Source organism: Rosa rugosa, chromosome 7 (assembly GCF_958449725.1).
Source record: "Rosa rugosa chromosome 7, drRosRugo1.1, whole genome shotgun sequence".
NCBI classification, from domain to species: Eukaryota; Viridiplantae; Streptophyta; class Magnoliopsida; order Rosales; family Rosaceae; genus Rosa; species Rosa rugosa.
Genome location: NC_084826.1, coordinates 9,844,473 through 9,867,527, shown reverse-complemented (window position 1 = coordinate 9,867,527; position 23,055 = coordinate 9,844,473). Strand labels below are relative to the sequence as shown.

At 45.7% G+C, this 23,055-nt stretch overlaps 1 protein-coding gene and 2 long non-coding RNA genes across 3 annotated transcripts; all 3 read right to left on the bottom strand.

The window, feature by feature from the left end:
- Nucleotides 1–1,519: 1,519 nt before the first annotated feature.
- On the bottom strand, nucleotides 1,520–3,689 carry LOC133723686 (7-deoxyloganetic acid glucosyltransferase-like). Its single transcript, XM_062150563.1, has 2 exons — nucleotides 3,138–3,689; nucleotides 1,520–2,671 (listed from the first exon to the last, which is right to left on the bottom strand). The coding sequence occupies exons 1-2, from the start codon at nucleotides 3,628–3,630 to the stop codon at nucleotides 1,740–1,742; spliced, it is 1,425 nt and encodes a 474-aa protein (XP_062006547.1). The 5' UTR covers nucleotides 3,631–3,689; the 3' UTR covers nucleotides 1,520–1,739.
- Nucleotides 3,690–7,063: 3,374 nt separating this feature from the next.
- LOC133722492 (uncharacterized) lies at nucleotides 7,064–7,653 on the bottom strand. Its single transcript, XR_009852778.1, has 2 exons — nucleotides 7,513–7,653; nucleotides 7,064–7,370 (listed from the first exon to the last, which is right to left on the bottom strand). It is a non-coding gene; the product is annotated as an uncharacterized LOC133722492 (long non-coding RNA).
- Nucleotides 7,654–7,660: 7 nt separating this feature from the next.
- On the bottom strand, nucleotides 7,661–22,085 carry LOC133722491 (uncharacterized). Its single transcript, XR_009852777.1, has 4 exons — nucleotides 21,922–22,085; nucleotides 21,785–21,843; nucleotides 8,744–8,861; nucleotides 7,661–7,919 (listed from the first exon to the last, which is right to left on the bottom strand). It is a non-coding gene; the product is annotated as an uncharacterized LOC133722491 (long non-coding RNA).
- Nucleotides 22,086–23,055: the final 970 nt, after the last annotated feature.

The following is a 23,055-nucleotide window of genomic DNA, read 5'->3' as shown; positions in this document are numbered from 1 at the left end:
TTTGGACCCAAAATGAGCATTTTGGCCTGACAAGGCGTGTCTTGGAGAAATTGAGCCAAAGTCAGTGGCTCAAGCTATATATTGTCGACAAGTTCGAAATATATTATTTAGAGGCTCAATAAAGCCTACTATGGAAGATTATGCGAGCTGCAAGAAAAGGAAATGATGGAAGCATGGAAATGAAAAGTCAACTTTAGCACATTTTCCTACTTCGGCTAGGAGAAACCGAGCTAAATAAGGAAGGAGGGGTGGCAGACTGACCAAATGAACTCGAAATGAGCTGAAACTCTGCAGATCCATTCTAGACAGCCCAAGAATCATTTCGTACGAAGAGTGCCAAAGCTAGTTTTGAGTGGAAGGTCTTCAAACAATCAGTCCAATTTTCTGCAGAAGCAAAACTGGAAAACTGGACCTGTAAAAGGTCCAACAGTATTTCCGGCCCAACCACATGGAAGAAAGCTCTGAAAATTTGTCACAATGATCTACACTCATTTTGGATCATTTGATGTGAAGAGGTCGGAAGCCCATTTTGAGTTCTTGGTGGAGATATAGCTGCAGCAAAATTGGAGCAGTAAGTGCTTAAACCTAACATTCCATTAGTGTTTTAAGTGCTTAAACCTAACATTCCATTAATGTTTAAGTGCTAAAACCTAACCCATTATGAGTTGTTTAAGGCCAAATAGTGTTGTTTGGTAGCCTATATATAGAGGCTACAACAAGTATCAAAGACAACAACACAATTCAACAAACATCTCTAAGATGATCTAAGTTCTCTCTAGAGCAACCTCTCTAAGAGCAACTCCTCTCCTTCTCTTTCTCTTATCGGTGATCACACTCCTAGTCCTAGTCTTCTCAGAAGCCGACTTTCAGTGCCACCAAACCCTCTGTCAACGTACTTCGGTCCTAGTCTCCTCGGGAGCCGACGGTAGTGCCGCGACCAAAACACAACAACACAATTCAACAACATCTCTAAGATGATCTAAGTTCTCTCTAGAGCAATCTCTCTAAGAGCAACTCCTCTCCTTCTCTTTCTCTTATCGGTGATCACACTCCTAGTCCTAGTCTTCTCAGAAGCCGACTTTCAGTGCCACCAAACCCTCTGTCAAAGTGCTTTGGTCCTAGTCTCCTCAGGAGCCGACTATAGTACCGCGACCACAACGGTTACGGAACCAGCCAAGCAAGGGTAACGCCCTCGCAACCTAGCCAAGCTAAAGTCACGCTTTAGCAAGTTCTCAATACTTCCCGGTGATGTCGCTCTGCTCAATCTACAATATTGAGTATCGATTACGTTAACAAGAAGAAACTTCAGCAAAGTCCTCACCACGAGGCATAAAGAATCCCACGACGAGGTTGGTGCTCTCCTCGTCTACAATCGCTTGATAGAAGTCAGGTCAAGGGACACCCCCGACGACCGCACCCGAACGGTGCTGGCACGCCCGCGCAGAAAAGAGACTGTTGACCAGCTGCAACAAAATTGGAGCCAAACAGAATTAACGAAGAAGAATACAATAGTGGAGGATCCTTTCCAGTTTTATTGATAATTGCAGCCAGGCAAATGAATTACAAACAAATAATTATAAATTAACAATGGTGATTTCTTAGTCATCTGTCTGGCTAGGTAATCACAAAATTACAAGCATCACAAAATTCACAAAGCAACAACTTAATACAAAAGAGAAAAAAAAAATTAAAATTACCCAATAAGGAATAACGTGGAACCAGTTTAATCCCTAGCCCTCTCACTGTGGTCTTGTAGGCATATTCCTAATGTCTTGGATTAGCATCTCCAAGTTGTGGTTTGAAGATCCACCTTTCGCAACACTATCACAAGCAACTTTTGAAATTGTGTCCATTGAGCTCTGAATCTCTCCCCTCTTAAATTCCAGCAGCATTCTTATAATGGTTTCAATGTCCTTTCTGTCACAGTTTTCTTTCAATCGAAGACCAATCTTCCACTTCTCACAAACACTTCTGCTAGTGATGTGCTGATCCCCTAAATAAGGCCAACAAATCATAGGAATTCCTGCTACAATGCTCTCTACTGTAGAATTCCATCCGTTGTGGGTCAAGAACCCACCCAATGACTTGTGAGCCAAGACTTCCTCTTGCGAGACCCAATTCACTATGCACCCTCTTTCTTTTGTCCCAATTTCAAGCTCGATGGGAATCGGGTCTTCACCTAAACCCGAAGTGATGTCGGACTGTAGAACCCACAAGAACGGGTGCCCACTGTTGACCAGACCGTACCAAAACTCTATGATTTGGGTACGTGTCAAGGTCACTAGGGTTCCGAAGCTGACATAAAGAACCGATTTGGTTGGCTGAGAGTCGAGCCATGTCATGCAATTTGGATCCCCCTTCCCAAGACCGCCGTGTGATGCTAATAATCGCGAGACGTCGCCGATTTGAGAATGTAGGAGAGAGTGGAGAGGGCCGAGAGTGTAAATTTTGGGGAACATGGTTGCCATATGGGATAGACACTGAGCATCAAGTTCGTAAATGGTGTCGAGGATTAGAGCTGAAGCTCGTTTTTGTGTCTGAGTTTCGTGGATGGCGAATTGGAGAGCCGGGTGGCTCGATTGTTTTACCCGGCAAAAACCAGGTAAATCTACACGTCGCAGAAGGCCTTCCATTCCCGGGACGCCGGTGATTTCCGCATTCATGTCATCATCTGTTCATCAAATATTATAAGATATGTTTAAAGACAATCAAGCAAGTTCAAGTAACTATGTATTATTGGTGGATGATTGGTCTTTTATCCCAAATCTTGCTCTTCATGCATGTTAAACAACACATATCATGTGTTCAGAGGTTTAATTTAGCCGGCTTTTACGCGAGTGCGATGACGAAGTCACGTAGAATTGCCAGTTTGCTACCTTAGGCTTAGGGTATTAGAATTTCGGCTTTTCAACATCTGACTAGAGGAGTAGCTTTGTATCTGATAAAATAGAAGGTCTAATTTTGTTCGTTGGAATCGTTTTAAAAATTTAAGGAAAATATACAATATAGGGTTACTAAACTACCATACCAAATCATATGTTGCAAACTAAAAATATCTCATATGAGTTTGTTAAATAGTTGCAGTTCATGCAATCATAGGTTCGATGGGATTCAAATAAATTAAAATGGTTATTCACCTGGGAAAGGAAGCTGGCCTTGTTCGATGAGGTTGGGGAGACAAAGACAAGTCCACATGTAAGGAGCACAACCAACATCAAAACTAAGTATGGGCAACCCCAACTCTTCTGCAACATCAAAGGCAAAAGTCACAAGTCCATCTGTTATAATGCATGTTGGCGGCGGCAGCGCAACACCGTTGGCCTTAAGGGATGACTGGAGCAGCTCCTTAAAATGAGGCTTAATTGATGTCTTCAATGCGATCAACAACTCGCTGCCCAAAGTGCGTGGGTGGTCATCGGGGAGACCGTCCAAGATGGACTCGAAGTGGAGGGTGGGGAAGTGGGCGGAGAGGGCACGGAGGTTCGCTAAGCGGTTGTGGTTGTGGCGGGTGTTGACGAAGGTGACGTGAAGGCCTGCATGGCTGAGAAGCTCTGCTAAGCATAGCAAGGGTTTGATGTGGCCTTGCAGTGGAAATGGAAAGATCACTACGTGAGATTGAGATTTCTCCATTGAGTTAACGAGCTTCTGAAATCGCTTTTACTTTCGATTCCTATGGCTTGCTACTTTTAAGTTTGTAGGTAGTACTAATGCACAGAGAAGGTGGATATTATATAGTCGCTATGGATAAGCTTGTTAATATTTTTTTTTTGCTCTTTTTGGTCACGTGTCTAAAATTTTACCGCGTTCAAAGGTAATTTTTTAGAGTTTAGACAATTCTTCGATCGGCTCATCGTACGTGGAATCCAAACTCATCCTAAACAGTACATGCGCATAAGTGTTAATTAATTAATCAAAGGGCCTCAATGAGGTCTAAGATTTGTAGCCTCAAATCCTAAGTGTCATGTCATGTAAGCAAAAACAATTTTTTTTTTTAATTCCACATAATATATCTTGCCACATCATACTATTGCAACACCAACTTTACCCTTTTATATTTCATTTTAGATGTTAGGGGGTGAATCAATTACATTAATGAATTTAATTAGGTGATGAAAAAAATATCAGTTATTAATTATGTACTAATTTAAGAGATATGTTAACAAATTATTTGACAAATATTTTTCTTCATTTAATTAAATTCTTTCCTATAATTTTTCTTTCCAAATAGCATTAATATATTGAATTAGGTGTCAAGAAATAGGCATTAAATTTTCTTTCCAAATATTGATTAATTTCATATAAAAAAAAAGCATTAATAAATTGAATTTGGAAAATACGTATGTCTAAATTAAGAGATATGACAAAATTCCATGTTAGTACGTAGCAGTCATTAATTATCATCTACAATCTAAATATTAGGGAAAAACAAACAAAAATAATAAACTCAATTTCAATGTTTAAACCCTAGCGACATAAAGAGAAAAAAATGAACAAAAGAATATATAATAATCATATGAATATGTATTTTTCACATTATATTTTCAAAATTTGCAGGAACCCAATAAAGGTTGAATTTATATACATGTGTTATGCAAATCTTTTGTTCGAATGTATGTGCAAATCTATTGACTGAATTACATGAAATTTTTTCTGTTCTTGATTGAAGAAAAAAAAATTGTTGTTTAAATCGAAGCATGAGTGTAATGAAAAAGAAAATGAAAAAAAAAACCAAAATAATTTTTTTTTATAAAAAGCCAAACTAATTTAGGGTTATTAGATTTTGAAAGGATAAGATTGTATTTTTCTCAAGAATTACATAACATGATCAGACAAATAAGTGACGTGTATAGGTGACATGACATGACACTTAAGATTGAGGTCATAAATTTTAGGCCTTATTGAGGCCACAAATCATTTTCCTTAATCAAACTTATAGAAACTGAGCAATCGATATGGTTGTCGCTTATGAAAAGCGTTAAATGCAATTATGTTTTTTTTTTTTTTGAAGGGAAATGCAATTATGTTTTGTTTGATGCAAATATTTGAAGATGCAATATTTGGTCAAGTACTCCTTCAAAAAAATAGTTTTGTCAAGTACGAACTCCTTGACCTATTATACGTAGACTTTATCTCACCTAACTTTAAGGAAAAATTAGCGTCAATAATATTTGTGGCGCAAGAATTTTGAGCATAAGAGATGCCCAGTCATATATGCTCCAATCTTCAAATTACAATATACGTACGTAGTAATTAAGAATTGAACATAGAACAAGTTCGACAAACATCTGCCAAATGCACGTTGAATACCTTCGAGTCATGTAACGTTGTGCATAATACGTTACTCCAATGATTTTAGTCGCACAATACAACTGCAAGAAGCCAGTTCTAAAATGGTCAACCCCATGACCCCATCAACATCCCATGAAGAAGTTTGTAACTTTGTTCCCTTCTTGGCTTCTTCCATTGACCAAGTCAAGACATTATCAGTTTGTCCCTTGGCTTCTTCCATTGACCAAGTCAAGACATTATCAGTTTGTTCCTTTAATTATTTGTTGTAGATTTTTTTTATTTTTTTATTCTGGACGACAATGTAACTCCCCACCCCACTCAATCCCTGATGTCAGTGAGATTTGAACCCGTGACCACCACAGTATTAGTTAAGCTAGCTAACCAACAGGACACGGCTCACCGACTTAATCACTACAGAGTTTATTCACAATTAAGTTTCTTGATCTTTCTACCAAGGTCCTCTCAATTTTTGGCCAACACTTGATTCCCAATTTCCCATAATTAATTTTTGCTCTATATATATTGTGCCTGCCATTTGGTCTACGGGATAGAACAACATCGATAATAATGTTTTTTCCTAACAATATATCCCTGAGAAACAAACTAACTAGAATGCAAATTAATATATGTGTCAAGCAATCAATTTTACTGGACCAAAAATTCAGCATATATATATATATATATATATATATATATATATTATGGAATTTCAGATATGCAGTGACAGAATTCATCAGTCAATTCACTCATCTCATGCTGATCAAATTACAAACAAATTATGGTTACTTAATCATGACCAGGATAATGTATGGTACAAATTAAATTATCAAATTACTAATTAATTAGTATCTCCGAGTTGTGGAATAAGAATCAACATATATATATTAATGTCCCGTAATGTTATTTGATTTCAAATAACAATCTTGTTGCACACCACAGTAGTCAGGCGGCTCATGTATGACAATTACGAGGGGGGACCTGTCCATTGTTATCCCATCTTTCACTCCCTAATATTTCAAAAACATTAAGTCAGAAATATATATCATTACACTATTACAGCATGGTCAGCGGTGAGGGTTCGGCCGGTCTCCACTTAGGCTAGGTCACCACCTCAGCCTAATTCTTGAAAATTTTGCTTCCACCGGTAATTTGTTGACCAGCTTCCTCTTGACATTCTCTGACCCAGGCGGCCACGCTGGCCAAGCCCAAACGTGGGCGACGTCAGCCATGACGCAGAGGAGAAGACGCCGGAAACAGGAACCTCCGACAAAGCCAATACCACCCAAAATATCAATTCCATCAAAACTCAACTATAATCGAAACCAAGTATATAAACATGTAGAGCGTGAGGAGGAGATCAATTTCTATACCTCATGCATCGACAACGGTGATCGGAGTCGCCGAAAAAAGCATAAACATCGCCGTAAGTATCGTGACTTTCGGTCTCTATTCTCCCTCCTTACTCCACGTGTGGCTGAGCCGTAACCTGGAAGAAGTCGACGATGACAAGACGAACCGAACACCGGTGGTCCGCAGTCGTTTAGTCGCCGGAAAAGAAAGTTCCGGTCGGGTCTTCTTTCGGGTCGCCGGGTCTCCCGCTCGGGTCGAGGCTCCAGGGTTTTCTAGCGTGATCCGACGAGTTTGATCCGTTTTGACCCCTATTTAAGTATTTACTAGGTAAAAAGGCCCACGCGATGCTGCGGGTCTTTTAGTTGCAATAATAATTGGTATATTGTAGCAAAAAAAAAAAAATTTGAATGAGAAAACAAAGAAGAATAGCAAAAAGCTTTTATGTACATTGATCAGTAATGTACAAAATGTCTGCTATCTTGGTTGATTGTTTCTCAGGGACCATTAGCATTACAAAAAACATAGAGAATGGTCCTGACAACCAGTGCTTATATGTACATAGCATGACATTGTTTTTCAAGGACAGTAAGCATTACAAAAACCCATAGATATTGGTCCTCATCACAAAACAAAAAGTTGCATTGCAAAGCAGAAGTGGTTAGGTAAGGTCTTCGGTGTCAGATTGAGCCAATGTATTTGTGCTGGTCTGATCTGATGGTTCAAAGTTGTCACTGAAATATACAGAGCACATGAAGGTTATAAATAAAAGATTGGGTCATTAATTAAGGGATGCTTAAATTGAATGGACAGAGTAGATATAAAAGGCAGAAAATAAGTGGAAAGGAAATTTAACGTGAGGTTTTGAAAACTTACCTTTTCGGGTTCTTGCTTGGTTTTGCTTTGAACAAGTCCTTCCTCTTCTTTCCAAACATAAGAGGATTTCGCGTGGAAGTTGTTGGTTCGATATCTTGGGTTGGTGTGAACTTGTGAACATCTTTGTATATCCCCTTTATAAGGAAACTTGGGTTGGTGTGAACTTGTGAACATCTTTGTATATCCCCTTTATAAGGAAATCTCTTTTTGTTCCTGGCTTCAATTTCAGCAGTTTGACTGTCCTTCTAATTGAAGAATTTCTTGTGGTCTGATCCTTTGGTTTTTTGCAGTTTTTCCTGATAATCAAGTCTTCGCATGAGATTCCAAAGATTTCTTCTGCTTCTTTGCCCATTAAGACTGCATGTGCTTGATCAGTCTCATCTTCAATGAGAACAGTGACTCTGAAGCTGCATTAAGATATGAATCAAATTCAGGGATGTGGGGAAGTAATTGCAGGAACCAAGTAGAAATGATACTGACATGAAGCAAAACTGAAGAATAGAAATATTTCAAAGCTAAGAAAATCTGAATCTCAGGACCATTCTCGAAGCGATATAGGTTTTAGACCAAAGAACATTGAAAAGAACATTATAGTAAATGGTCAGCAGCATATAAAACAGAACTGAACCGTGGATTATGCATTGACTATATTGCAGCCCACAAATTGAACCAATACATCACTAATGTTTTGCATCAATTACCAGAATTTCCCTCAAAGCGACATAGACTTTAGACCAAACAACGTACCAAGGAACATTATAGTAAATGATTAGCAGCATAAAAAACACAACTGAAGCGTGAATTACAGATTAAGTATATTGGAGGCTACAAATTGAACCAATACATCACTAAGGTTTTGCATCCATTATCAGATGATACCATGTCAAATTAATATATAGTTTGATTTTCGTGTTTTAGCCGAATTAATTGAATCCCCTCCATGGCTAATTAAATTACTGAATTATGTTCTTATAACCCATTCTTACAATGTGCCATGAAGAAATTCAGATCCTGGAAAAGTAAACAGAAAAGCACACGATTCCGATGCCTAATGGAAGATTATGATCAGTAATAATGAGATTAGAACCAAATTGGCACTATTTCTTGAGATGGGTAAAGCTAAGAAATACCATTCTTCCAATACCAGCCACCAAATCATTTGCAGATGATTTTCTAAATTTCAAACAGTAATGGGTAATACAGAAAAAGCTTGATGGAATCTGAAAGTTACCTGGATATTAAGATGCATGGAAAAAGGGATAGGTAATTGCTCTACCGCACTCGACTTATGCAAAATAGGGCAGCAACTGTGCTTGAACAGGATCAGTCCAGCAGTGTTCACAGCAAAACTGAAAACAACCAAAAAAAGATCAGCATGCCAGCAAATTTCGATCCTGAAAATACCAACTAACCAGTATATTTCATAGACCGGAAAGTCCACATTGTTGAATCCAATCGCACCCAGTTAGTGAAATTTAAATCCCAAGTTAATCTATAGACAATGGAAACGGATTTCATCAAACTCATTCATATCACACACAAACCCAATTCAGAACAACAGGATATTGTACTATATCGTTGTTAATGCTCAAAGTCCGGCGGTAGCCGAACCTTCGTTTAACGCGGGTCTGGTGGGTGGACCGCTACTCTGTGGATTTGGTGATCTTCGCTAGCTGCCAAATGAAAGACAGGGCGTCAGAGGGAGACCGCGTTGGGCGGTCTTCACTTCTCCGATGCCTAAGTCAGTCGATGCATATAGACAGCATAACAATAAATGAGTAGTAAATGCGTAATTAATGAGGAGAGAGGAGAGAGGAGAGAACCTTTTATAGGTGAGGAGAAGGCTGATCTTCTCCTTGTTTTCGATGTGAGACTGATGTGCTTCAGTTCCCAGCGTCAGGAGCTTCTGATGCTATCTTGGCACGGTGCGTGGCGGCACGTCGGCGGTGATTTGGGGGCAATCCGAGGCTCAGGCGGTAGCTCGTCTGGCTGTGTATCCGTAGGCTACTCCTTTGGCGGGAATCAGTACCTCTGGCGGTACCATGAGCGTAGCTCATTATAGCTAATTATGCTTGCAAATGCACATGTATGTACAAGTCCCCCAAGTCCCCAGTCAAGGAGGGCAATCTTGGTTGGGGAGTTGCTCACCGGTTTGAAGCGTTACCTTCCGCTAGACTTGCAACAGCATAATTAGCGTCAGTGCGTTGTCAACCATGGATTTACTGAGCAAACACTTTGTACCATTTCGGGTGGGCCCCTGCTAGGCCCCCTAGGGAGTCCCCACTCCCCTACTAAGATGGACCTCCGGATGGTCGGTTAATTGTTTGTTGAGGGGGAGCTGCACGGAGCAGAAGGTGTTGGGTAGCGAGCCCAATCTTTAGTACCCAAGTGACGGGGGTCAACGTGCCTGATCAGGGCCGTCGTAGACTGTTGACAAGGCCCCGTGTCCCGTAGGGACGGTCTGACCGTAACGCCGCGTGGCGGTCGTTGTCAGAGTGAGGCGTAGCCTCGGGATCCGCCGCTAGCGGAAATCCCCCCGCTGGTTGTAGCAGGAAGCAGCGTCGCGGAGATGTGCCTGGTGGTATTTTATTGAGCGGTGTTGTGCTCAGCAAAGTACGGATTTTGCAGGATGGAAAGGGAGTTCCGCTAGAGGTGTCGTGTAGCGGAAGATGTCCCGTTTGCAGGGTGACGAGTGAGAAGTTCCGCTAGCGGAGTTTCGCGTAGCGGAGACTTCGTCACTTGAAGGTGACAAGTGAGAAGTTCCGCTAGCGGAGTTTCGCTTAGCGGAGACTTCGTCACTTGAAAGGTGACAAGTGAGAAGTTCCGCTAGCGGAGTTTCGCTTAGCGGAGACTTCGCCACTTGAAGGTGACAAGGGAGAAGTTCCGCTTAGCGGAGACTTCGTCACTTGAAGGGTGACAAGTGAGAAGTTCCGCTAGCGGAGTTTCGCTTAGCGGAGGCTTCGTCACTTGAAGGTGACAAGTGAGAAGTTCCGCTAGCGGAGTTTCGCTTAGCGGAGGCTTCGTCACTTGAAGGGTGAGAAGTGAGAAGTTCCGCTAGCGGAGTTTCGCTTAGCGGAGACTTCGTCACTTGAAGGGTGACAAGTGAGAAGTTCCGCTAGCGGAGTTTCGCTTAGCGGAGACTTCGTCACTTGAAGGGTGACAAGTGAGAAGTTCCGCTAGCAGAGTTTCGTTTAGCGGAGACTTCGTCACTTGAAGGGTGACAAGTGAGAAGTTCCGCTAGCGGAGTTTCGCTTAGCGGAGACTTCGTCACTTGAAGGGTGACAAGTGAGAAGTTCCGCTAGCGGAGTTTCGCTTAGCGGAGACTTCGTCACTTGAAGGGTGACAAGTGAGAAGTTCCGCTAGCGGAGTTTTGCTTAGCGGAGACTTCGTCACTTGAAGGTGACAAGGGAGAAGTTCCGCTAGCGGAGCTTCGCTTAGCGGAGACTTCCGTCACCTTGGTGATTTTCCCCTCTACCAGTTACTTCCATTAGACGCTTCGTCTGAAGGTGGTCGACACTTGGCTGGCCTCTAAAGGGTTAGCGTGTGGAGGCGTGCCTCCTCAGGCTGGCCGTATTCTCGCCATTAATGCGAGTAATTATGGATTTTGTAACCGAGGCGTCGCCTCGGTTAATCCGGAGAGTAAGTGTAGACGTGGGACACGTGTACGGCTGGGGCATAATGTCGTTTTTTAGCGGACGGCCTAGAATTCTTTGACGTTGACATAAAAGGGGGGGGGGGAACTTAGCGAGATTTGACACTTTGCGAAAACTTCAAACCTGAGTCGTCATCTTCAAGCTCTGTTCGTCTGCGATTTGTGAAAAGAACTCCGGGGGACGAAATCTGTGGAGTTATCGGACCTTGGGGACGAAATCTTTACCGGTGAAGACCAGCGCTCCCGATCAGACCAGAGTTTGTGTTGAGGTTGGTATCTCGAATCCCACTCCTGTTTCATTGGATCTGTGTTGTTTCTGGGTTTTGTTGTTTTTGTTTTGGGGTGCGATCTGTTCTCCCCCGGTGTGTTCTGAGGGTGTAAAGTGAGGTTTGGGGGTATGTTTATGGTGTTTTGGCAGAGAGTTGGTGTTTACTGATTTGCTAGATGGTCGAATCTGGGTTGAGTATGCGTTTTGTTCTTGTTTTGGGATTTTCTGGGTAATTGTTCTTGAGGTTCTTTGATGCAACTGATATAGGGATAGGTTAGATTTTGTGTGAACTGACTGATTTGGGTTTTAGGATTTGGGATGGCTAACGTCGTAAAAATTTCAAGCACTGAGGACTCCGGGTCTGACGTGTCGTTCGGCGTGGCGGATAGAATTTTTATTGACTCGTTGCGTCCGTCTGCCCGTGCAGGAACCTCACTGCCAGAACCGCTAGAGATCGAGCCGCTACAAACCATACCCTGGGAAGTAGCCATGGGTCGTGCTTCACGTCCAGAGAGTTCTAGGGCAGGGGAGGCTGTCGCTGCCCAAAATAGGCGTGATGAGCGGCTAGCAAGTAACAGCGCTGCCAGTGGCTCCGCTGACGGGGGAGAGGTGGCGGGGGAGGATACCGAGTCAGCGTGGGTCTTTCCCGATGGCACCTATGTTGACGAGGCAGGAGGGCGGATGACTGTTGCCGCCGTCAACCGGTTGAAACGGATGTATCGGTTGCCAGGCGTGGTTAAGCTGCGTCCGCCTACGGTGGACGAGAAAGCCTCGATTCTTCCAGCGGGGTTTGCCGTCGTGCACGAGGCGATCTTCCGCCAAGGAGTGACATTCCCGCTACTGCCAAACCTCCAAATCCTGGTGTGCGAGTTTGGCCTTGCCTTTGGACAGATCTACCCCAACATGTGGCGGTTGATGATGGCGCTGAACTCGTTATGGTGCTTGTCCGGCTGCGAGGGACCAAATGTGGCGGAGGTGCTACACTTCTACGAGTTGGTGTACGTGAAGCGCCAAGGTTGTAGAGGGCAGGTGAACTTGAGCCGCCGCCAGGGGGCGCCCAAGCTGATCGAGAACCTGAAGGACTCCATGTCCTACTGGCGGGGTACCTTCTGTGTTGCCACGGTGGGGTGGGAATACCAAGCGGGGTCCAACGAGGGGGAGCCGACTTTTAGGATTAAGTCGGAGTTTCAGCCTATCCGAGGTTGTTTGTCGGTCTCCGCTGACCAGAGTTGGCGATTTTTCTTGTGATAGTCCTTGTAGTTTGTACCTCTTTTTTGTACCGGGCCTGCGCTATAACCTGACTCGTGAAGAGGAGTGTCGTGTGGCACGTATTAGAGGCTGTTGGCAGAATCGCAACCTGTTGGACCTTCGTCTCCTGACCGGTTGGGAGTTGTTGGTAGATCAACAATTGACGCGTGGCATTGGTAAGCAATCTCCGCCATACTGTGCCTTCATTCAGTTTGTCTCAGTCTAAGTCGATTCGTCTTTTTTTTTTTTTTTTTGTAGAATCTCCGCCGGGTAATAAAGCGAGTCGCGACGCTTTCGCAAAAGCCATGGATCGTGCTGAAATGGACAACTTCTTGGAGAATATGTATGCCTCCGGGCTGGCGGCTCAGCAGACAGTCGTTAATCCGGACACACTGGCGCTAAGCCAGTCCGACGTCCCTGTGGTGCTACCTATGCCGCACCACTCTCATCTTGGTAGTGACGGCTCACCCGTCGTTCAGGCGGGGACTGGTATGGCTAGTGGGGCTGCCGGCGAGAGTAAAGGTCCTGCAGCCGTGCCATTGAAAGAGAGGGTGCCTGCCAACCGGCGCGGGGCATACAAGGAACAAACTGTGCCGCCGGCGGAGACTGTCACCGTTGCGGGGTTGGAGCCGCCGCTGAGGGGATCGAGGCCTGGTCCCGCTGGAAGCACACGGGGCTTCAGCGAAAGCGCCGCCAAAATGACTCTTGCGGGGAAGAGGGGGATGATGTGGAAACCATTGGGGCCCGCCAGCAGAAGAGGGCACGACAGGCTCCGCTCAAGGCTCCCGTGGTCGCAGAGAGAGAGGAGCCAGCGAGCGACCTGGATTCGTTCGCCGTGTATGCAGAGTTCTTGAATGACGAGGAGCGGGAATTTCTTTACCACCTCTGCGAGCGGCTCGGGTTCGGCGGCCTAGAGGGGATTGTACGCTCAACAGCCGTTGACCAATCGCCCTTCAGCACGGCCTTTGGGCATCTCTCGGTTGGACTGCACGAGATGTTCCTGGCTGCGTCGAAACAGCCTCGGGTCAAGCGGGAGCTCAGGGAGGAGGTGAAGGGTCTTCAGAGGGAGCTGGAGGAGGCCAAGGACAGGCTGGCGGACGTGGAACAGCTCCTGAGCAAGGCTGACTGTGATGCAGCGAATGCCCGTGGCAAGCTGGTCGTCGCCGTTGAACGGGACCTGGAGCGGAATAATCATGTCTCCAAGCTGGAGCAAGATATGTCCCTGCTTCGAGATCGGCTGGCCGCCAAGGATAAGAAGGTTGAGATCTTGCAGCGGGAGTTTGCCGCCAGACTTACTGAGGTGAAGAGGCTGGAGGGTGAGGTCGCCCGCTTGGGAGCTGAAGGGAGCCGTGCTGCGGCCGCCGTTGTGGAGGCATTCAAGCAGTCGGCGGAATATAAGAAGGCGCTGACGAAGGCGGCGAAGGCTGGTGCCGTCACCAAAGTGGAGATATTGAGGCAGAAGGGCGCCATTGATTTTACGAAGGCGTCCCTGCCCGCCGTGCCGCCTGCTAAAAATACTCCGCTGGCGAAGGGTATGGCCCCCGCTCAGGTGGATGGTGCCCGCTCGGGTAGTGGAGAAAGCAGCGCGCGTCCGGCGGATGGTTCTCAGCGGACTCCACCTCCCACTCAGTCGGAGGTGTCGCGTGCTGGATTTCTGGCTGCCCATACTCGGGCGGATGGTACCATAGAGACTCCCAGTCCCACCGCTCGAGGGTCTGACCAAACAAGCCGCCTACATCCGCCGCCGCATGCCGAAGGTGAAGACGCTGATGGCAGTCGTGCCCATCCTTGATGTTGAGCTCCTCCTTTTTTTGTAGCTGCTGAGGCATAATTTTTTATGTTAATGAATATTTTTGGGTGGGGAGTCCCAGCCCTGCGTATATGAAGTGACATTTCGAAATTTTGTTGTGTTTGTCATGATATGCCTGTACCGCTAGAGTTTTGACTTGAGTTTTCTTTTGTCAATCAATGAAACATTAAAGGAATTAAGATTGGTCCAAGTGCATAATGTAGCGGACGTGGTCCGCTGACTGTTGCTAGCGTTGCCAGTTGCCCTCAGTGCTAGACTTGGTAACAATGGTTTGAATAATTCCTCGTTTCATTGATAGTTGACTGATCAGCATTTACAAAAGCGGGGTAGTACCCGTTGGGTAGCTTCCCTTAGCTAAATATTGAACAAAAATTTAGCTAAGTCAAGATGCTCTTGGGTAGCGGCATGACTATTTGTAGTAATACCGAAGGTGTTCAGTATTCCAAGGGTGGGTCGTTGTGACGCCATCCTTGTCCATTAAGTAGAAGGTGCCTGGGCTAATGACTTCCACAATTTTGTATGGACCTTCCCAAGTTGGGCGGAGTTTTGTTGGTGGTGGAATTACTTCCTTCATTACCCAGTCCCCCAATTGAAGGTTCCGGGCTTTGACCCTGGTGTTGTAGAAACGCGATATCCGCTGCTTGTTTTGCAGATTGTGCAAATGGGCCTTGTGTCGTCTTTCCTCTAGGAGGTCTTTGTCGAGATCGACGCCGTCGCTGTTGGTCTCGGAGCAGTAGCCTTCGACCCTAGCGGTAGGTTGAGTTACCTCGACAGGTAGGACAGCCTCAGTTCCGAACATCATACAAAAGGGAGTTTCGCCAGTGGCGAAAGTTGGGGTCGTCCTGATGGCCCATAGAACTTCTGGAAGCTTCTTCGTCCATAAACCCTTGGCGTTGTCGAGTTTCTTTTTTAGCAGCTTCTTGATTATCTTGTTTGCTGCTTCGACCTGGCCGTTGGTTTGGGGGTGAGCGACAGATGCAAAACTCATTTTGGTGCCAAGGTTGGCGGTGAAAGATATGAGTTCCTTGTTGTTGAACTGTGTGCCGTTGTCTGTAATGATTGTATGTGGGACACCATAGCGGCAGTAGATGTTCTTCTAGAGGAAGTGAATTACCTTGGCGGTAGTTATTGCCGTCAGTGGCTCTGCCTCTATCCACTTGCTGTTGTAGTCGATAGCAACAATGATGTACTTGAACTGGCCTTTGGCGGTTTGGAATTTTCCCATCAAGTCCAGGCCCCACATTGAGTGAACCCATCGGCCGATGATGATTGACAGTGGTTCCGCCGGTGCATGTGGGAGATCAGCATACTGTTGGCACTTGTGGCAAGATCTCGATATCCGCCAGGCGTCATCACCGAGTGTGGGCCAAAAGTAGCCTTGTCGCATTGTGCGATTGGCCAAGGATCTGGCGCCCGAGTGGTTTCCGCATTCTCCGCCTTGTATCCTTGCCAGCATGACCTTTCCCTCTTCTGGGGTTAAACAGCGGAGGTTGGGGTGGGTGAATCCCTGGCGGTAAAGCTTGCCATTCTGGATGTTGTAGCGGGTTGCTCTCCGCCGGAGCTGTCGCGCTTTGACTTTGTCCTCTGGCAATGTCCCATTGCGCTTGTACTCGATAATCTCGTCCATCCAGCTGGGATTGACCTCAATGTTGAAGATCTCCGCTAGGGTTTTTGTAATACTTGGCCTGTCAAGACACTCCACTCTTGTGTCCGCTGGACATTGATGTGGCTGAGCGGTTGCCAGTCTCGCCAGTGAATCAGCCTTGGCGTTCTTTTCCCTGGGGATCTGTGTGATAGCGTGAAATTTGAATTTTTTGAGCAGTGTCTTGACGTACCCCAAGTATGCCGCTAACTGTTGGTCCTTGGCTTGGAAGCTGTCGTTGACCTGGTTAACGACTAATTGAGAGTCGCTGAAGATGTTGACGCTGTCAGCCCCTGGGTCGATGGCGAGGAGTAGGCCGACGATGAGTGCTTCATATTCCGCCATGTTGTTTGAAGCTTTGAAGTTGAATTTCAACGCGTATTCCGCGTTCAGCCCCCCCGGTCCTGTTAAGATGACTCCGGCGCCGCTGGCCTTGGCGCTAGCGGAGCCGTCCACATGCAGGTTCCAGTCTGACTGCTGGGGAGCCGACTCTTCAGCGGTCACCATTTCCGTTCCGGGCTCTGTCTCCCTGCCTGGTTCGAGTTGACACTCGGTGAGTTCAGCAATGAAGTCTGCCACCGCCTGGCCCTTCATGGCGGTTCTTGGTTTGTAATCAATGTCGAACTTGCTGAGCTCAATGGCCCACTTGCTGAGGCTCCCTGAGTGTTCAGGGTTCTGTATTACCTGTCTCAGCGGTTGATTGGTTAATACATGGATTGTGTGGGCCTGAAAGTACTGGCGGAGGCGTCTGGCGGCAACGATGAGTGCGAGAGCGAGTTGTTCTAAGGGAGGGTATCTTGTTTCTGATCCGTTCATGCCTCTGCCGGCGTAGAACACTGGGAGTTCCTCCTGGCCCTCACGCCGGACAATGGCGCAGCTTACCGCTGACACTGATACCGCTAGGTATATGTACAGTGTTTCTCCTTGCATAGGAATGGAAAGGAGTGGGACTGCCGCCAAGTATTCTTTCAAGCCCTGGAACGCCGCCTGACACTCTGGGTTCCAGTTGATGACTTTCTTGTGAGTCGTTTTGAGGACTTTGAAAAATGGGGCACACTTGTCAGTGAGTCTGGAGATGAATCGAGAGAGGGCGGTTAACTTGCCCTGGAGGCTCTGGACGTGCATCTTCCACTCAGGGTCCTTCATGTCGAGGATGGCTTGTACCTTCTCCGGGTTAGCCTCGATGCCTCGCTCGCTGACGATATAACCCAGAAGTTTGCTGGCGGTGACGCCAAAGAAACATTTTTCTGGGTTGAGGCGCATGCCATAGGCCAAGAGAATGGTTACTATGATTTTGGGGTTTGCCACATGTCCGCTGGCTTTTATGCTCTAGACCAACATGTCGTCCACGTACACCTCGATTATTTTTCCGAGATACTCCGCGAACATGGCATTCATCAATCGTTGATAAGTTGCGCCGACGTTCTTCAGACCGAAAGGCATAACATTGTAGCAGTATAGGCCCTTGTCGGTGGTGAAAGTGGTGCACTCCTGGTCGCCGGGATGCATCTTGATCTGATTATAGCCGGAGAAAGCGTCCATCATGCTAAGGAGCTCATATCCGGCGGTTGCATCAACCAGTTGATCAATGCGGGGTAGCGGGAAACTATCCTTTGGGCATGCCTTGTTAAGATTTTTGAAGTCGACACACATCCTCCACTTTCCGCTGGGCTTTTTGACCATAACCAGGTTGGAAATCCACTGGGGATAGATGACTTGGCGGATGAACCTAATGCCCTGGAGCTTGGCAACCTCCTCTCCTATTGCACGGTACTTTTCTTCATCAAAGGCCCTTCGCTTCTGTTTGATAGGATAGAAGGATGGTTTGATGCTCAACTTGTGCTTGATGATTTCAGGGGAGATACCTGGCATGTCCGCGTATGACCATGCAAAGACGGCAGCGTTATCACGTAGGAATTGAGTGAGTTCCGCCGCTACCTTTGGGTCTAATTGGGCGCCTATGCGGACTGTCCGCTCAGGGTGCTCGTCCGAGATGCAGACAACTTTCAACGACGTTTCTGGGTTGACTGGCTCCTTCTTTACATATTTCTTCTCGTCATCCCTAGGGTCCTCAAAGATATTTGGTGGCGGTGCCTGATTTCCCACCGTCAAGATTTCATGGCGGCGCGTTGACCGCGCTATGGTCGTTGAATAACATTCTCATGCCAACTGCTGACTTCCCCTCACACAGCCCGTGCCGTTGGGTGTGGGGAACTTCATGAGCAGCATGTATCCGACGATGATGCATTTGAGCTTGTTGAGCGCCGGCCAACCGATGATGGCGTATTACAAGCTGAAACAATCGACGACTATGAATTCTGTATGTATCTCTGCCATACATGGACTAGTGCCAATAGTCAGCCGCATGTAGTCAGAACCCAGCGGTTGCGTGACGTCACCGGAGAAGCTGAGCAATGGCTCATGATCATGGAGTAATTTCCTGTTCCGCTTGAGGTGGTTGTAGCAACTGCTGAATATGACGTTGACAGCAGACCCGCTATCCACCAGGATTCTCCTCACTGACCATCTGCCAAGAATGGCGTCGACCAAGAATGGGTCGTCATGGGGTAGATACACTCCGCGTTCCTCCTCCTCTGAGAAGGTAATGGGCTCCCAGCCAGACTTTGGGAGTTTGGCGGATCTCTCATAGCGGATGTTGCAGACTTCTTTTGGGTGATTAGCGCGTGCATAGCTCTTCCTTGCCCTGTGAGACATGTTGGTGATTGGAGCACCGCCGTCGATGGTGTTGATGCGGCCCAAGGGCTCAATGTTGGCGATCACAGGTGGCGGTTGGCGCACCTTGAATTGCTCCATCTTGCCGTCACGGTACAAGGTCTCAATGGCTGTTTTGAGAGCATTGCAGCTGTTGGTATTGTGACCGCTGTCCTCGTGGTATTTACACCACCTGCCGGTGTTTCTTGGTTTTCCCGTTTTTGGATATCTTGCTGGGGGTGGCGGTGGGATCTGATCCTTGCACTGATTGTATATTTCCTCATACGAGGCTGTGAGGATTGTAAACACTGCATACTGCTAAGAGGATTCCGTTTGTTTGTTGCGGTTATCCCCATGGGATGGGCGGTTGCCGTTGTTGTAGTGTTGGTCCTTCTGCCGCTTGTTCTGGTAGTGGCCCTGTTGCCACTCCCTCTTCTTGTCAGTTGGCGGCGCAGCAGGGGTCTTGTTAGCGGTCTCCTGATGATTGGAGGAGGGTTGTGTTGACTTTGTTGGTGTTGCTAGTGGCGGTGGGGTTTCTCCATATGTGATGAATTCTGCCTGGGCATGAATGACCGCTTCACTCATGACGTGGTCATATACCGCATTTGGATGATTGTAGTTGAGGTGATAGAGGAATCGCCCCTTGAGGAGTCCCTACTTGAAGGCCGCTGATGCCATTGTTTTGTCTAGATCGCGGCACTGAGATGCTGCCGCCCGCCATCTTGTGACGAATGCCTTCAGTGATTCGTCTGCCCCATGCTTGACGCTGAACAGCTGACTTGTGTTGTGATGTCCGGCGGACAATAAGATGAACCGAGAGAGGAAGGCGTGTGATAGTGCATGAAATGAGTCAATGGATCCCGGCGGACACTCGAAGAACCAGTTCATTGCCTCACCGTCCAACGTTCGCTGAACAAGTGGCACAGGGTGGCGTAGTCAAATCCCTTGTTGTTGGTGACCTTCTTGAAGGTGTCCATATGGACGAAGGGGCCAGACATGCCGCTGTAATGTGTCATCTTTGGGGTTTTTGCGTACGCTGGTCTGATAGCCTGCAGAATCGCAGCGGTGAAAGGTCCTGGTCTGGACGCGAAAAGCGGATTTGGAGTTGGCGCTGGGGCGCCCGACTCCTCCTGAATTAATCTCTGCTCTAATTGTTGCATCCTTTCCAGTATTTGGGCTGTTGCGTTGCCGGCAGGACCTGCCTGGATATTCCGCTGAACCTGTCTGCGCCTTGGGGCAGGCAGATTGCCCTCAGTCCTTGCCCTAGCTTCCGAGAGGTTGGCGTGCGGCAGTGATTCCGCCTCCTGCTCCAACATTAGTTGGTTCAGCGGTACCTGCATCTGTATGATTGGTCCCGGTACCAATGTGCCAGTGTGGGGCCGACTACGCCCGGTGCTTTGTGATTGCTCGCTCTGCGCTGGATTGGCGTTTTCCTCCAGCGTCCTCTTTAGTTCATCAAAACGTGACATTAGCGTAGCCATTTGTTTTGGGGCCTCGGCCTTCTCTCTGCGCTCTTCTTCACGTTCTCTGTTTGCCTTGTGAAGGTCCGCCAGTGCCAGCTCGTACAGAGCGGTGAGATCCTGGCCCGGTGGGCGGCTGCTACTTGGATTTGCCTCACCGCCGGGGTTGGCTGGGGTGTTGAATAGTGCGCGGTTAACGCCTACCGCTGGGTTGGTGGGTTGGGGAATGGCGGATTGGTCTGCCTGCTCTTCAGCGTTTCCCCCGCTACCGTTAGTCATGGTAATTGTGGTGGGATGACTTTTTGTTCAAGGATTCCCACAGACGGCGCCAATGTTAATGCTCAAAGTCCGGCGGTAGCCGAACCTTCGTTTAACGGGGGTCCGGTGGGCGGACCGCTACTCTGTGGATTTGGTGATCTTTGCTAGCTGCCAAATGAAAGACAGGGCGTCAGAGGGAGACCGCGTTGGGCGGTCTTCACTTCTCCGATGCCTAAGTCAGTCGATGCATATAAACAGCATAACAATAAATGAGTAGTAAATGCGTAATTAATGAGGAGAGAGGAGAGAACCTTTTATAGGTGAGGAGAAGGCTGATCTTCTCCTTGTTTTCGATGTGGGACTGATGTGCTTCAGTTCCCAGCGTCAGGAGCTTCTGATGCTATCTTGTCACGGCGCGTGACGGCGCGTCGGCGGTGATCTGGGGGCAATCCGAGGCTCAGGCCGTAGCTCGTCTGGCTGTGTATCCGTAGGCTACTCCTTTGGCGGGAATCAGTACCTCTGGTGGTACCATGAGCGTAGCTCATTATCGCTAATTATGCTTGCAAATGCACATGTATGTACAATCGTTAAAGTTCATTATAGTACAATTACTTTAGACATGAAATCAACATTCTAGATTAGATTACATGTTTTTTTTATTGTATTTTGAGGCAAACAATATCCTACCAACTAACAACCAAATTCGGAATCAACCATCATCGCTTCAAATTTGCAATTATTTAAAGTCCATGCAATCAAAATTCTAGATTAACCTAAAGACTAAAACTACTATGCTGTCAACAAATGAAAAAATTCAGTATCATGCACCAATTTTTCAAGTTTGAACTGATTTGGAATCCAAATCACGACCTCTCTACGAAACAAATATAATCTTAAAAGTTCCAGCTAAGAACATCAGAATTCGAATATGAACAACATCATTACCAGTATTATCCCTAATCCACTTAAAATACAAAATCAATAGTGGAAAAGAGCAAGAACTCAATTGAGAAGAGCCAAACTAAATGGAACATTAGTCGTGTATAGGTATGCAGGAAATTAAACAAAGATCCACTCTGTAATGACCAATAGTGTGATCATACAATCAATCATCCCAAAAAGCATGCAGACACAGGAAACCCAAAAACTCAAAGGATTCAATGATCCCCAAAAGCATGCAAACACAGGAAACCCAAAACCTCAAAGGAAAAAAAAAAATTACCGATTTTTACTGCTTCCCGTCCCCCTCTTCCTTTTCTCTGAGCTATCTACCTTCTTCCCCTGTCAATTTTATATACTACCAATCAGATGACTCCAGCTCTTCCAATTATGGGAAACAAATGAAATTGAATTACTAACCTTATCAATCAGCAAAGAATTTCAAGCTCCTTTATTTTTGATCTAGAGGACAGAGATTTGGGGAGATTTAATTTTGTTGGTCCGGTAAGATACGATTGATGGTTTTGAAAAAGATTTTTTTTTTTTTGTCATAGTTTTGAAAAAGATTTTGGGATGATACAATTTTGGTGGAGAGCGAAGGGAGTGCAGATGATGATAGTCTGGAAGAGTCGAGTAGACGACGTCAAACATCGACTTATCACAAAAATAAGGATGAAAACGTGATTTCCACCAACCGGCTCAGCTGGAGCCGATACCAAAACGGCTTAGTAACAGTAACCGGAAACCCAACTTTAATATATAGTATAATAATAGCTTTTCCTCAATTAATTTTACAGACTTCTAGCCAGTATCTTATCATAGAATACTGTTTACGAATTGCAATTTTGTTTAATATGTCAATTTCTCTAAACAATGCTTGATCCCAAATTTTCAAAAGAATTAACGCAGAAGCATATAATAGCGGAGGATCCTTTCCAGTTTTATTGACAATTGCAGCCAGGCAAGTAAATTACAAACAAATAATTAGAAATGAACAAATGGTAATTACCCAGTCATCTGTTTGGCTAAGCACATACAAATACAAGCATCACTTTCACAAAGTGACAAATTAATACAAAGGAGGAAAAAAATTAAAATTACCCAATAAGGAATAACGTGGAAGGGTAAAATCCTCAAATGGTACTCGAACCATCACGAAATGCACTTTTTGGTACCTACAAATTTTTAGGGAGTCTAGTGGTATCTGTCGTATCTCTCCGTTAGCCCTTTTAGTACTTCCGTCAATTATTCCGTTAAAGTAGGGATAAAATCGTAAAAACTCTATTGTTTATATTTTTTTTGCAATTTTTTTATAAAACTAAATTAAACTTGGTTAAAAAAAAAAAGAAAAAAAAAGAGCTAGAATTGAATTTAATTAGTGAATATCTACATTTACTTAGTACTTCCATTGGTTAATCCTATTAATTGTTTGAGAAAAAAATTATCTCATTAGTTGACCAAATGAATATATATTAAATTTTTATATAAAATAACTAAACACAAACAAAATATTTAAATTAATTATCCCAAGCAACCCGAGAATAGTGAAGAACG